Genomic DNA, 15,655 nt, shown 5'->3' on the forward strand with positions numbered 1-15,655 from the left:
AGACAGAAACAGTCACATTATCAGCTGAAGGGTGTGTGTGTGTGTTAGTGCAGAGGGTACACTGTTCTTCAGCAGCTGTTTGTGTGTGTGTGTGTGTGTGTGTGTGTGTGTGTGTGTGTGTGTGTGTGTGTGTGTGTGTGTGTGTGTGTGTGTGTGTGTGTGTGTCTGTCTGTCTGTCTGTGTGTGTGTCTGTGTGCGTGTGCGTGTGTGTGTGTTAGTGCAGAGGGTACACTGTTCTTCAGCAGCTGTTTGTGTGTAGTGTGTGTGTAGAGAGGAGGAGACTCTCCCTGCTAAACAGAACACACACGCACTGAGGAATCATAAGACCAAAACCCAAACCCAGGATACAGAGGTTCAGTGAAGGAGGAGCTGAAGGTGTGGAGGTGGATCAGAGAGTCAGAGAAGACTCTGTAGAAGGACAGAGTGCCAGCAGGACAGTCCACATACACTGCTACTCTGTGAGAGTCAGAGGACGAGGAGAGAGGGAGGACTGTTCTTCTGTTATTGTGACAGACAGAGTAACGTTCATCAGAGCAGTACAGACTCCAGGACTGATCATTGTATCCAAACACATAGCCATCACTGCGTCCTTTCCTGCTGATTCCTCTGTAACTCACTGATATATTAACCTCTCCTATCCACTGGACCTCCCAGTAACAGCGACCAGTCAGACCATCTCTACACAGCAGCTGAGACCTGTAGTCAAATCTGTCTGGATGATCAGGATATGGCTGATCCTCTCTCACATATGTCACCTCTCTGTTGTCTTCAGACAGTCTGATGTTTCTGTGTGCTGTGTTTGAGTCCAGAGTGAGTTCACAGACATCTGATGGAGAGACAAAGACACAACACAGCAGCAGTTTATCATCAGACACACCTGAAGGCTTTATTCTTTGTTAGCTGACAGTCTGCTGTTTGGTCATCATGAGTCAAACTGATTCCACACTTACACTTCTTCACTCCAGGTTTTAACCTCTGCTCTCCACCATGGTCCACCCTGGAGGAAGAAACACAGTCAGTGATGTTCAGTCCAACATGAGTCCTACCTGCTGTTCAACATGAAGCAGTGTTCCTCAGTTTGTCCCTGTGACAGAGAAACAGGCTGAAACTCCTCTGAGCCAGCTGTCTCCATCACTCTGTCTTTTGTTTTTCTGACAGTGTTGAGATACTCGGAGAAAAAGAAGAAGAAGTCAAAGATTCAAAAAGCAAAGGCTGGCTGTTGCTCTGTCCTCCAACATGGAGACTTTCTTTTCCTCCTTTAAAAAGAGACTCGTTTCTTCTTTTAGGGCTTGTGTTCACTCTGCAGTATAAAAAACTCATTCTAAATAGACTTTCAATCTAAACTAAGGAGTGGGCTCTCTTCTTCTAAATATGAATGAAGATGAAATGAAAGCTCTCATATGAACTCATGTGACTGTGTGAGGCTCTTCTTGGATCCCTCAGAGTCATTCAGAGGAAAAGCCAGCAGAGAAGTGATCAGCTGTATTTACCTTGATGACACAGGATAGCAGCATGTATATGAAGCTGATGGTGATTGACAGGTCTGCTGCTGGTCTCTCTGAATGGAGCTGTGTCAGTAAACCAGTATATCTGGGCTGATGAAGCTCAATGAATACTGTTTGATCTCATTTTTTAACCCAGTTATGCAGCCAGTACTTTGAATCCATGTTTCTAACATCTGTAACTTCCTTAGTTCAGTTCCTCAGTGATTTCATTATTTGAAAAGTGTTTTAGTAAGTTGTCCGTCATGACCGTACAAATAATGTTTATCTCTTTTTTCTTAAATGGAGAATCTTCATCAGATGTCTGACAATCCCCTCCGTACTCCTCAAACCAGCTCAGACCAGAAAACACCTCAGCAGAGCCCTGCAGGCGTCCAGATTGTTATGATGACATTGATCGGGAGTTGCTGCCATTGATCAGGAGGTGAGAGCTGTGTCCAATGTGGAGCACGCTCCGCAGGGACACTCGGGCAGAGGTGGGTAGAGTAAACCGAAACAGTACTCAAGTAAAAGTACTGTTACTTTCTAATGATGTTACTCAAGTAGAAGTAAGAGTACTCATAGAAATAAGTACTTGAGTAAGAGTAAATAAGTACCTAAAAAAAAAACTACTCAAGTAATGAGTAACTTGTGAGTAGTATCATATATAAAATTGTACTGTATTGGAAATGCTAATACCAATGTGAAGTGCACACTGCCTTTAATAAAGTGACATAAATAGGAAAATGCCAAAATGAATGCTGTTAGGCATGGTTTACTTTCAAACATTAAAGAAAGAGAAGCTGCACTGTGCACAAACTAATGTACCCACTTTCATTTTTTAAAACAAGCTAGAACTTCAAACTGTGTCTGAGATGTCATCAGAACTCCAGAACATTAATACTCCAACATTACAATAAAAAATGTATCTATGCCTTCCAAACTTTCTTTTTTAACCTTTAACTTATTTTCAGTACATCTTACTTAAAAACATAACTTGAAAATACTAAAACAACTTGGAAGTGTTTAAAAAGGCCATGAACTCAGTCCTGAAGAATCTCTCTGAGGTGACTGTTGAGCATCAGAAGCAGCTGTTTTTATTAGCATGCTACCTTACTGCTCTTATAAGTTACTTTAGATTACTTTCCAACATTTCTAACATGCTTTTAAGATTTTATGTTAACCAGTATGATCCTAAGCTTACCTAACTGTACCTCACCATGACATGCTTTTAAGATTTAATATTAACTACTATGATCATTAGCTTACCTAACTGATAACTAACTATAACATGCTTTTAAGATTTAATATTAACTAGTATGATCATTAGCTTACCTAACTGATAACTCACCATGACATGTTTTTAAGATTTAATATTAACTAGTATGATCATTAGCTTACCTAACTGATAACTAACTATAACATGCTTTTAAGATTTAATATTAACCAGTTTGACCCTTAGCTTACCTAACTGATAACTCACCATGACATGTTTTTAAGATTTAATTGTTCTATAAGCTCAAGATTTCCACCGTATAGATAAAGTAAGCAGCGCATAATGTGACTGTTTCTCCTCGTCATTTAGAAGTTATGAGAGAGTCTGGATGTTGGGTACAGGGTAAACATGTTCCTCCAAAGGGGACGCAGGTATTACGCAGCCTCTCTCCCCAGCTGTAGGTGGAGGCGGGGGCGGAGCTACTTCTCCGTTCATTCAGTGTTGAGGCTATTTATAGCTCTGGATCAGAAGGAGCTGCGTGAGAGATCGGCTGAGTATAAAACATATAAAATGAAGAAAAAAAGGAACGGTAAAAGTAGCGACTGGACAGCCCAATGTAACGAAGTAAAAGTACATATTTTTTAACACAAATGTACTTGAGTAGGAGTAAAAAGTACTCTGCAAAACAAATACTCTCAGAAGTACAATTTTTTGAAAAAACTACTCAAGTACATGTAACGGAGTAAATGTAACTCGTTACTACCCACCTCTGCACTCGGGCCATCGTTGCGCACACGAGGCAGCTGGTCGGTGCTGTGTCTGGGCTGAGAATGGCCGTCAGTGCCCTGGCAACAGTCAGGAGGTCATTCAGTGGCAGTCCTTCAACTGAGCCGATATTTCTTGTAAATATCTCTTTTAATGAGATCAAAACATTCTTAATCATTAACATTTTTTCCTTACCAATGCAACAAAGTAGGCCTGAATAATAATGACAGAGTAGTAACATCACACTATAGGGATGACTGTGGTTTTCTTTTTGCCTGTTTATCACCAGGTGTACAAAATACAAACACAAAAACTGTAACTACAAGGACATTAGAGTATCTCTTTTCAAAGGTGAATATTAACCTTCACATAAACATAACAGTTTTCCTTTAATGACTTACCAGACTAGGTCTGTAAACACACACACACACACACACACACACACACACACGCACACACACACACACACACACCTTAACGGTAATAAATAGTGTGTAAACATTTTAAAGATAGTGAACAGTAACACTTACAAACTGTTTTATTGCTTCCATTCTGGTCATTCATTAACTAATGGCCACTTTGAATCAGAATCAGAATCAGAATCAGCTTTATTCGCCAAGTATGCTTGAACACACAAGGAATTTGACTTTGGTAAACTGTGCTCTCTTTGTACAAGGCATTAGAATAGGAATAAGAATAAGAACTACAATAAAAAATAAAATGAAAATATAATAACAATAACCTTAGCTATAAATACAAAGAAACAACAAATAGCTTGACTAATATGTACAGGCTAAAATAATATGATAAAGTGCAGTGGTGAGTTGCAGAGGTAGTTTTACATTATAAAATAGAGTTAAATAATACAAAAAATAGAAATATGGAATTCTGCTTGAGAATTGTTGCATTGTATATCTACATGTATATTTACAGAGAGTATTTATCTGACAGGTCTGACACTGTTATGGTTTAGTGTTCATCAGAGTGACAGCCTGGGGGAAGAAACTGTTCTTATGGCGGGTTGTTTTGGCGCACAGTGATCTGTAGCGCCTGCCGGAGGGGAGGAGTTTGAAGAATTTGTGTCCAGGGTGTGAGGGGTCAGCGGTAATGCTCCCTGCCCGTTTCCTGGCCCGGGACCGGTACAAGTCCTGGATGGGGGGCAGGTCGACACCGATGATTTTCTCTGCAGTCCTTATAGTCCGCTGCAGTCTGTGTTTGTCTAGTTTGGTTGCAGAGCCAAACCAGACAGTGATGGAGGTACACAGAACAGACTGGATGATGGAGGTGTAGAACATGATCAGCAGCTCCTGGGGCAGGTTGAACTTCCTGAGCTGACGCAGGAAGTACATCCTCTGCTGGGCCTTTTTTCTGATTGTGTCTATGTGGGAAGTCCACCTCAGGTCCCGGGAAATAGTGGATCCCAGGAACCTGAAAGAGTCCACAGTAGACACAGTGCTGTTCAGGATGGTGAGGGGGGGGAGTGGGGGGGGGCTTCTCCTGAAGTCCACTGTCATCTCTACCGTCTTGAGCGGGTTCAGCTCCAGATGGTTCTGACTACACCAGAGGGCCAGCTGTTCCACCTCCTGTCTGTAAGCAGACTCGTCTCCGTCCTGGATGAGACCGATGACGGTGGTGTCGTCTGCAAACTTCAGGAGTTTCACCGAGGGGTCCCCTGAGGTGCAGTCATTGGTGTAGAGGGAGAAGAGCAGTGGGGAGAGAACACATCCCTGTGGGGCGCCAGTGCTGATGGTCCGGGTGCTGGATTTGATGCTCCCCAGCCTCACCTGCTGTCTCCTGTCCGTCAGGAAGTTGGTGATCCACTGACAGATGGAGGCCGGCACTGTGAGCTGGGTGAGTTTCTGGTGCAGGATGTCTGGTATGATGGTATTGAACGCAGAGCTGAAGTCCACAAACAGGATCCTAGCGTAGGTCCTGGGGGAGTCCAGGTGATGCAGGATGTAGTTCAGACCCATGTTGACTGCATCCTCCACCGACCTGTTTGCCCGATAGGCAAACTGCAGGGGGTCCAGCAGGGGGCCTGTGATGTCTTTCAGGTGGCTCAACACTAGTCTCTCGAAGGACTTCATGACCACAGACGTCAGGGCGACGGGCCTGTAGTCATTGAGTCCTGTGATGGTGGGTTTCTTTGGGACTGGGATGATGGTGGAGCTTTTGAAGCACGAGGGCACTTCACACAGCTCCAGCGATGTGTTGAAGATCTTTGTGAAGATGGGGGCCAGCTGCTCAGCACAGACTCTCAGGCAGGAGGGGGACACGCCGTCTGGTCCTGGAGCCTTCTTGGTCTTTTGTCTCTGGAAGAGCTGGATTACCTCATCTTCACAGATCGTCAGCGCAGGTGGGGGGTCAGAGGGGGGTGGGGAGGGGCTTGTGGGGGGGCCAGGTAAATCAGAGTGTTCGGGTGTGGGGTGTGAAAACCTGCAGTAGAAGCTGTTCAGGTCGTCAGCTAGTCTTTTGTTACCTTCAGGGTGGGGGGAGGGTCTCCTGTAGCTTGTAACTTCACGCAGGCCTCTCCAAACTTCTGAGGGGTCGTTGGCAGAGAAGCTCTGTTTTAACTTCTCAGTGTAGCTCCTCTTAGCTACCTTGATCCCTCTCGTCAGTTTGTTTCTGGCCTGCTTGAACAGGTCCCGGTCCCCACTCCTGTAGGCCTCTTCTTTGGCCTGACGCAGCTTCCTCAGTTGAGGTGTGAACCAGGGCTTATTGTTGTTGTATGTGCAGAAGGTCCTGGTCTGCACACACATGTCCTCACAGAAGCTGATGTATGAAGTCACAGTGTCAGTGAGTTCATTGAGGTTTCCTGATGCAGCTTCAAAAACACTCCAATCAGTGCAATCAAAGCAGGCTTGTAACTCCTGCTTTGACTCCTCCGTCCACTTCTTCACAGTCCTAACTACAGGCTTAGCCGTTTTTAACTTCTGCCTGTAGGTCGGGATGAGATGAATCAGACAGTGATCAGATAGTCCTAAAGCTGCACGGGGGACAGAGCGATATGAGTCCTTTATTACTGTGTAGCAGTGGTCCAGAGTGTTAGACTCCCTGGTGGGACACTTAATATGTTGTCTGTATTTAGGTAGTTCGTGGGTTAAATTTGCTCTGTTAAAATCCCCGAGAATGATGAGCAGAGAGTCAGGATGTATTTTCTCCACGTCTGTAATCTGGTCAGCCAGGTGCTGTAACGCCTCCGTTACGCAGGCCTGAGGTGGGATGTAGACGCCGACCAGAATAAAGGAGGAGAACTCCCGCGGCGAATAGAAGGGTTTGCAGTTTATGAAAAGAGTCTCCAGATTTGGACTGCATGACTTCTTCAACACTGTGGTATCTGTACACCAACCTTCGTTTATGTAGAAACAGATTCCGCCTCCTCTCGCCTTCCCAGAGAGTTCCTTTACGCGGTCCGCTCTGTGGAGCTGAAAGTCCGGTAAGTGCAGCGAGCTGTCTGGGATGTGTTCACTGAGCCAGGTTTCAGTGAAACACAGGGCGGCGGATCTGCAAAAGTCCGTGTATCTTGAGTTGAGGAGCAGCAGTTCATCCATCTTGTTTGCCAGGGAGCGGACATTCGCCAGGTGAATGGACGGGAGCGCACTGCGTAACCCCCGCTGTCTCAGTCTGACGAGCACGCCTGCTCGCTTGCCCCGGCGCCGGCGTCTCCGGCAAAGACCATAGAGAGCTGCGGCTCCACCAGCAAGAATCTCTGTGTAACTTAAAGGTTCAATGAAAACCGGTGTAAAAAGTTCGGCAGAGGACTGTCCAATGTTAACAAGTTCTTCTCTGGTAAAAGAAACCAGAGAAGCGGAGCATAAAGATACAAGAAAAGAGAAAAACGCAACAAGTACGAGAGAGTGCAGTACCAGGGCGACCGTCCGTGGCGCCATCTTGGATGTAGGCTTGCATACCTCTGACCAGGGATGCCAGGTGTGATGCCTGTGACAGCAAACCTAAAGTCTTGGTGGACATCAAGTCCTTTGCGTGCAGCAGCAGTGTTTGATGCGCTTCATCCTCACAGCTGGGCAAAAAGTCTCTTGTTAGAGGGGCGAGCCTTGATACAGTTCACAACTTTAATTACAGTCCCCAGGGTGTTACTGAGGTCTTCAGAAAGTTTTTTACTGGCCAGTGCTTGGCGATGCAGCATACAGTGAAATATGGCTTTTTCCTTCAGTCGGCTGTTGAATCGTTTGTTTTTACCCATCATCGCCGCGGCCCTGTCAGTACAGCACGCAACAAGATTGTCGTAGGGCAGGTTGTTAGATGAAAGATATGAGTCCACAGCCCAAAAAATATCCTCACCTCTTGTCGTTGTTTCTAGATTTGTAGACATAAAAATGTCTTGTTTCAAGTCATCAACATCAGCAGTGGCGCCGTATAGGGGGGAAAAGTTAGGATGACTCTAGGGGCCCATGACTGACAGGGGGCCCAAAAATAATAATAATAAAAACAAATCACAATTAATATTTAATTCAGAATGAGGTAATTAAAAAAAAGGTCCCGTTGTCTTCATAAAATGTATATCAATGATCTCTACTTTATTTGGGCAAATTCATATTAACATTATATGGTTATTATACATATTATATGGTTACAGCAGTTGCACAGGGTTCTTTTGGCCTTTGGTGTTGGGGCCCAAAATCCCTGGAGGCGTCCCTGACCATCAGTATACTGCACATAAATGCTGAGCACAGACTCAGAGGACACTGTTGTGGTTTCATCCAGCTGAGTGGGGAAGGGAACATGCTTGAGCTTCTCATGCAGCTGATTTTGGCAATTTGCAGCCATTTTATCAATGCTGTCTTTGACAGTGTTATCAGAGAGTGGAACTGTTTTCACTTTCTCCATCACCTGCGGTCCACACAGCCTCTCAATAATATTTGGGCAGGCGGGCTTAATAAGCTGCTCTCCGATGTTGTGCAGCTTTTTCGCCTTAGCAAACAGCGAACAGTCAAACGACGCCTCTGTGGCTCTGTGTAAATCACTGCCTGCTCTTTCAAACGCCCTTCTGGATCTTTTTGATGGTGCCAACTTTTTCTTCCTCTCAAAAAACTCCAGACTTTCACCAACAGTCTCCTGATGTTTGGTCTCCTGGTGGCGTTTCATTTTACTTGGCTTCATTGCTATAATTAGCTAGCTTATCGCCACAAATGACACATTCTGGCCGACTAGTGTCCCGTCCTTCAATAAAACCAAAACCCAGGTAACTTTGAGAAACTGCCTCACTTTCTTTTTCGCTTCTGATGAAGCAGCTGTACTTTTGCGTTTCTCCAACAAGGTATTTTATTCACGAAAAGCAGAACAGAGACCCGAGTTGCTGCACTAGCGAGCTTGCTGCTAGCTGACCTGATGAACCTGACGTACGTTTCTCATGTTGCCATGGTTACAGAGGACGTTTCTAGCTGCCACGGTTACAGGGGTTCAGAGGTCACTTACTAAATAGCTTTAACTTTTTTAATTTGGACCAAAAAAAAAGTTAAGTGGAATCATACATTATAAAATACTAAAAATGACTTAAATAAAAAACTTTGACAACCTCATAGCCTCAGATCAGACAAGGCCTTGCGCACCCCATGAGATCTCTGGCGCCCCCCTGTGGGGGAAGCGGACCCCAGGTTGGGAACCACTGTGTTAAATGATTACATTTGCATCTCCTCCTCCCAGTATTTTGCGTGTTCTGATAATCTGCTTGTATGACGCAATCCTCGGGGCTCCCGGTTAGTACATCTGCTTTGCTTGCTCTATCAAGTTTGCACATGTTTTTATACACGCAAACCTTTAGTAGATCTGGCCCTATGTCTTTGAAATATCCTCTGCTGAACGTCTGGTGTTAAACGCCACTTTGAGACAGAGCAGGAGAAATCTTCTGAGGATGAAGACCAGACTGAATCCATCAAACGTGCTGTGTGGAGGTCTGGGAACCAAGCTAACAGCCTCCACCTACCAAAGGTAGCCATAGCACTGCTCACTGCACTGCAGACCATGGACAGGCGTTCACTGAGGGTGAATATATGAAGGAGGCGTTTCTCTGGAGCTCTGAGGGTTTGATGGCTCACCAAACAAAGAGACAATCAAATCAAGAAGAGAAGACATTCCCATGTCAGCCAGGAGTGTTGATGTTTGCCTCTATGGACCAATAGAGATCAGGTCTGCTGACTCATTAAGAAGATATTTGAGATGTATGTTCCTTTAAACTCTTTTAGTTTTGTATTGGGATTAGATTCAACCTATCAACGAAAACACAGATACATTCTTAAAATTGCTCTTTATGCGGCACGGCTTACTATTCTTCAGAAATGGTTTGATGAAGAGTCTCCTGACATTAGAATTTGGTATGTACACTACCGTTCAAAAGTTTGGGGTCACTTTGAAATGTCCTTATTTTTGAAAGAAAAGCACTTTTTTTTTCAATGAAGATAACATTAAATGAATCAGAAATACACTCTATACATTGTTAATGTGGTAAATGACTATTCTAGCTGCAAACGTCTGGTTTTTAATGGAATCTCTACATAGGTGTATAGAGGCCCATTTCCAGCAACCATCACTCCAGTGTTCTAATGGTACATTGTGTTTGCTAATCACGTTAGAAAGCTAATGGATGATTAGAAACATCTTGAAAACCCTTGTGCAGTTACGTTAGCACAGCTGAAAACGGTTTTGCTGGTTAGAGAAGCTGTAAAACTGGCCTTTCTTTGAGCTAGTTGAGTATCTGGAGCATCACATTTGAGGGTTCAATCATACTCTCGAAATGGCCAGAAAAAGAGAACTTTCATATGAAACTCGACAGCCTATTCTTGTTCGTAGAAATGAAGGCTATTCCATGCCAGAAATTTCCAAGAAACTGAACATTTCCTACAACGATGTGTACTACTCCCTTCAGAGAACAGCACAAACAGGCTCTAACCAGAGTAGAAAGAGAAGTGGGAGGCCCCGGTGCACAACTGAACAAGAAGACAAGTACAGTAGAGTCTCTAGTTTGAGAAATAGACGCCTCACAGGTCCTGAACTGGCAGCTTCATTAAATGGTACCCGCAAAACGCCAGTGTCAACGTCTACAGTGAAGAGGCGACTCCGGGATGCTGGCCTTCTAGGCAGAGTGGCAAAGAAAAAGCCATATCTGAGACTGGCCAATAAAAGGAAAAGATTAATATGGGCGAAAGAACACAGACATTGGACAGAGGAAGATTGGAAAAAAGTGTTATGGACAGATGAATCAAAGTTTCAGGTGTTTGGATCACACAGAAGAAGATTAGTGAGATACAGAACAAGTGAAAAGATGCTGGAAGAGTGCCTGACACCATCTGTTAAGCATGGTGGAGGTCATGTGATGGTGTGGGGCTGCTTTGGTGCAGGTAAAGTGGGAGATTTGTACAAGATAAAGGGAATTTTGAATAATGAAGGCTATCACTCAATTTTGCAACGCCATGCCATACCCTGTGGACAGTGCTTGATTGGAGCCAATTTCCTCCTACAACAGGACAATGACCCAAAGCACACTTCCAGATTATGCAAGAACTATTTAGGGAAGAAGCAGGCAGCTGGTATTATGTCTGTAATGGAGTGGACAGCGCAGTCACCAGATCTCAACCCCATTGAGCTGTTGTGGGAGCAGCTTGACCGTATGGTACGCAAGAAGTGTCCATCAAGCCAATCCAACTTGTGGGAGGTGCTTCAGGAAGCGTGGGGTGACATTTCTTCATATTCCCTCAACAAATAAACAGCTAGAATGCCAAAGGTCTGCAATGTTGTAATTGCTGAAAAGGGAGCATTCTTTGATGAAAGCAAAGTTTGAAGGACAAAATTATTATTTCAACTAAAAATCATTATTTTTAACATTCTCAATGTCTTGACTATATTTTCTATTCATTTTGTAACTCATTTAATAAATAAAAGTGTGAGTTTTCATGAAAAACACAAAATTACCTGGGTGACCCCAAACTTTTGAACAGTAGTGTATAACTCATGTCTATTTTACCATTACAGATATTATCTCATGTTCTCAGAGGCACTCTTGAAGTTTTTGTAACAGACTGGTCACCAATAGCAACTTATCTGAAAGAAGAATGGGTAAGAGTAATAAGTATAGGGGTATCAAATGTATCACATTAAAATGTTACATGTATACATTTTTCAGGTTGTGATTGCTGCATGTACTAACACTGTAAAAGAAAAATGTGTCTGAACTGAACACAGAGAGGCTTATAGAAACATCCGTCTGTGGTCTCAGGCTCAGACATGAGCTGAGTGTTTCATTGCAGACATGGGGGGTCATAGCGACATAATACATGTGCATCTCATGTTTCATCCCTCATCATTTTATAATACTACAAAAAAACATCACCTCAAAAGTAAGCAAGAAAATACATAAATGAACCACAGACAAATAAATAAATAGGTGTGTGTGTGTGTGTGTGTGTGTGTGTGTGTGTGTGTGTGTGTGTGTGTGTGTGTGTGTGTGTGTGTGTGTGTATGAAAAAAAAGTTTGTGAACCATCTTAAAGGAATAAAGAAAACAAGATGCTTTTTTAGTGAATGAGATGTTTTGTTCTGCACATTCAGTGTTTGAGTTCCTGTTGTCTGCTCATACCTCAGTGTTTGTAGTCTGCAGAGCGGATCCTCCAGCACAGCAGAAAGAAGATTCACTCCTGAGTCTCCTGGATGGTTGTAGCTCAGGTCCAGCTCTCTCAGGTGGGAGGGGTTGGAGGTCAGAGCTGAGGCCAGAGAAGCACAGCCTTCCTCTGTGATTAGACATCCTGACAGACTGGAGGTAGAAAATAAATCATGCAGTAATTAAAAGTCTACTGATTATTACTATTTCTTAAAACCTGAAACCTAATGAGAAGGAAACCTGACCTGAGAGTTTCCAGTTTACAGTGAGGACTCTTCAGTCCAGCAGACAGCTTCTTCACTCTTGTATCCTGCAGGTCATTGCTACTCAGGTCAAGGTCTCTCAGACTGGAGGACTGTGAGCTGAGGACTGAGGACAGAGCTTCACAGCTTCTCTCTGACAGGTTACATTCACTCAGCCTGTAGAAGATCAAGAGAACAAACAAATGGTTTCAGTTGTCATGAACAGAATGGATTCTACTTCAAATGTCTCACTCATGAACTCACACAGCTTTGTTGGAGGCTTTGATCACTGGCAGCAGCCTCAGAAGAGCCTCCTCTGAAGCAGAGTATGTCTTCAGGTCAAACAGGTCCTGATCTTTCTCTGAGGACAGTAAGATGAAGACCAGAGCTGACCACTGAGCAGGAGACAGTTCCTCTGTGGAGAGACGTCCTGATCTCAGGGACTGTTGGATCTGCTCCACTAGAGAACGATCATTCAGTTCATTCAGACAGTGGAACAGGTTGATGCTTCTCTCTGCAGACAGATCCTCACTGATCTTCTCCTTGATGTACTGGACTGTTTCCTGATTGGTCTCTGAGCTACTTCCTGTCTGTGTCAGCAGACCTCTCAAGAGAGCCTGATTGGTCTGCAGTGAAAGACCCAGGAGGAAGCGCAGGAACAAGTCCAGGTGTCCGTTTGGACTCTGTAAGGCCTGGTCCACAGCGCTCTGATGGAGACGGTTCAGTTTAGATTTGTCTCTAAAGATTTTAGAGATCAGGGACGTTGGTTCTTTTTCCATCAGGTTGAGTCCAGACTTGGTGAAGGTCAGATGGACATGAAGAGCAGCCAGAAACTCCTGGACACTTAGGTGGATGAAGCAGAACACCTGGTCCTGGTACAGTCCTCTCTCCTCTCTGAAGATCTGTGTGAACACTCCTGAGTACACTGAGGCTTCCTTGATCTTGATGCCACACTCTGTCAGGTCGGACTCATAAAAGATCAGGTTCCCTTTCTGCAGCTGAACAAAAGCCAGTTTTCCCAGAGACTGGATCATCTTCCTGCTCTCTGGACTCCAAAGTGGATCAGTCTCAGCTCCTCTATCGTACTTGACGCTCTTCAGTTTGGACTGGACCTCCAGGAAGTGGATGTACATCTGAGTCAGGGTTCTGGGCAGCTCTCCTCCCTCTCTGGTCTTCAGCACATCCTCCAGAACTGTAGCAGTGATCCAGCAGAAGACCGGGATGTGGCACATGATGTGGAGGCTTCGGGATGTCTTGATGTGGGAGATGACTCTGCTGGCCTGCTCCTGGTCTCTGGATCTCTTCCTGAAGTACTCCTTCTTCTGAGGGTCAGTGAACCCTCTGACCTCTGTCACCATGTCAACACACTGAGGAGGGATCTGATTGGCTGCTGCAGGTCTTGTGGTGATCCAGAGACGAGCAGAGGGGAGCAGGTTCCCCCTGATGAGGTTTGTTAGCAGCACATCCACTGAGGTGGACTCTGTAACATCAGTCAGGATCGGATTGTTGTGGAAGTCCAGAGGAAGTCGACACTCATCCAGACCATCAAAGATGAATACAACCTGGAACTCTTCAAACCTGCAGAGTCCTGCTTCTCTGGTCTGAGTAAAGAAGTGATGAACAAGTTCCACCAAGCTGAACTTTCTCTCTCTCAGCACATTCAGCTCTCTGAACGTGAAGGGGAATGTGAACTGGATGTCCTGGTGGTCTTTGTCTTCAGCCCAGTCCAGAGTGAACTTCTGTGTTAAGACTGTTTTCCCGATGCCAGCCACTCCCTTTGTCAGCACTGCTCTGATTGGTTGATCTCTTCCAGGTGAGCCTTTAAAGATGTCTTCTTGTCTGATGGTGGTCTCTGCTCTGTGTGGTGTCCTGGATGCTGCTTCAATCTGTCTGACCTCATGTTCATCATTGACCTCTCCAGTCCCTCCCTCTGTGATGTAGAGCTCTGTGTAGATCTGGTTCAGAAGGGTTGGGTTTCCTGCTTTAGCGATCCCCTCAAACACACACTGGAACCTTTTCTTCAGGTGAGACTTCAGTTTACGTCCACACTCTGCAGCAACAGTTCCTGAAAGAACCAAAGAGAAATGTGATGAATGATCTGAAGCTACAATCAGTCTGATGAATTTACACTTTCAGACATCAGGATGGATTTGATTTTCCTCCTCTCTGAAATCTCTTCATCAACTGTGAACAGTTTCTCACAGCTCATAGATGTGATACAAATGTGTGCATCATATTAACAGCAGAGTTTGAAATGTAAACCTCTCCCATGTTGTCTCCATTTCCTCTCTCCATCATGTTCAATGTGTTCAAATCCTCTTACTGCTCTGCAGACAGTCAGCCAGCTCCTCCTGCTTCATTCTCCTCAGGAAGTGCACAGTGATCTTCAGAAAGGCCTCTCTGCTCCTCCTCTGCTCTTCATCCTCATCCTCCCTCTGACTCTCTAAGCATTCTGGGTAATCTGGACTCAGAGCTCTCTGGATCTCCTTCAGCTCGGTCTTTACAAAACTGATGATGTTCTCCTGGAGCAGCTGGAGCAGAACAAAATAGAACATGAGATCATCTGTGACAGACAGAGAGCCTGCTGGTCTGCAGAGTCCAGCATGGAGACTGGATCACAATGCTGCTTCAGGACTTAGTCTGTGGATGGTCCTGTCTTCTACAAATCAAGTTTCTCTGAAATGAACTTCCTGTTGGAGAAATCTCCTGGTGTGCTTTCATCCAGAAAAAGTCTGCAGTGACTTTAGACCTGATGTGTTTGTTAGAATGAAGCTGAAAGCAGCAGCTGTCATTAACATGAAGCAAAGTGTTTCTGTTGTTTAGACCTCAAACTGGACTCACTTTGTGAACTCTGCTGCCAAAGTCTGAGTCTGTGTGAGAGCAGCATGACCTCTGACCTCTGACTATGTGCAGCTCAGAAATGTAAGGCTTTATTCATCAGTCAAACACTGAGTGTGAAGAGAATTCAGGCAGAGATGATGTTTGCAGTGTGATCAGGAAACAGAAACATCCAAACAGAATGAGTGTGTGCTCTGATTCTCAGGAGGAGCTGTGTTTGTGCATTTACTCACCATCAATATGGAGTCCAGCTGTGTTTGATGCTGCTGGGCAGACTGACCAATGGGAGCCTCTGATCTCTGAACTCTGTGGAACAAATATAATATCATGTAGTGTATATAATATAATGACACACAGTGTTGATGTGATATATTCTATGTAGTGGATCCTGGTAGAAACACTGCTGGATCCTCCTACAAACACAGGACACACATGAAGATACTACATGCTGAGTACAGTTATCTCTGCCTCCAATCCTGTTTACTGCTGTTGATCCTGAAACA

The 15,655-nt window shown here is 44.5% G+C and overlaps 1 protein-coding gene across 1 annotated transcript; it reads right to left on the reverse strand.

Moving 5' to 3' along the window:
* Positions 1-215: 215 nt before the first annotated feature.
* LOC117828722 (NLR family CARD domain-containing protein 3-like) lies at positions 216-14,734 on the reverse strand (the record flags this gene model as incomplete). The annotated part of the gene is made up of 6 exons (XM_034705957.1): positions 216-826; positions 951-997; positions 12,052-12,225; positions 12,318-12,491; positions 12,579-14,379; positions 14,638-14,734. Coding segments are annotated over 6 exons (2,829 nt in total), but the record flags the coding sequence as incomplete, so codon positions are not given.
* Between the last annotated feature and the right edge of the window lie 921 nt (positions 14,735-15,655).

Source organism: Notolabrus celidotus, chromosome 17 (genome assembly GCF_009762535.1).
Source record: "Notolabrus celidotus isolate fNotCel1 chromosome 17, fNotCel1.pri, whole genome shotgun sequence".
NCBI lineage: Eukaryota > Metazoa > Chordata > Actinopteri > Labriformes > Labridae > Notolabrus > Notolabrus celidotus.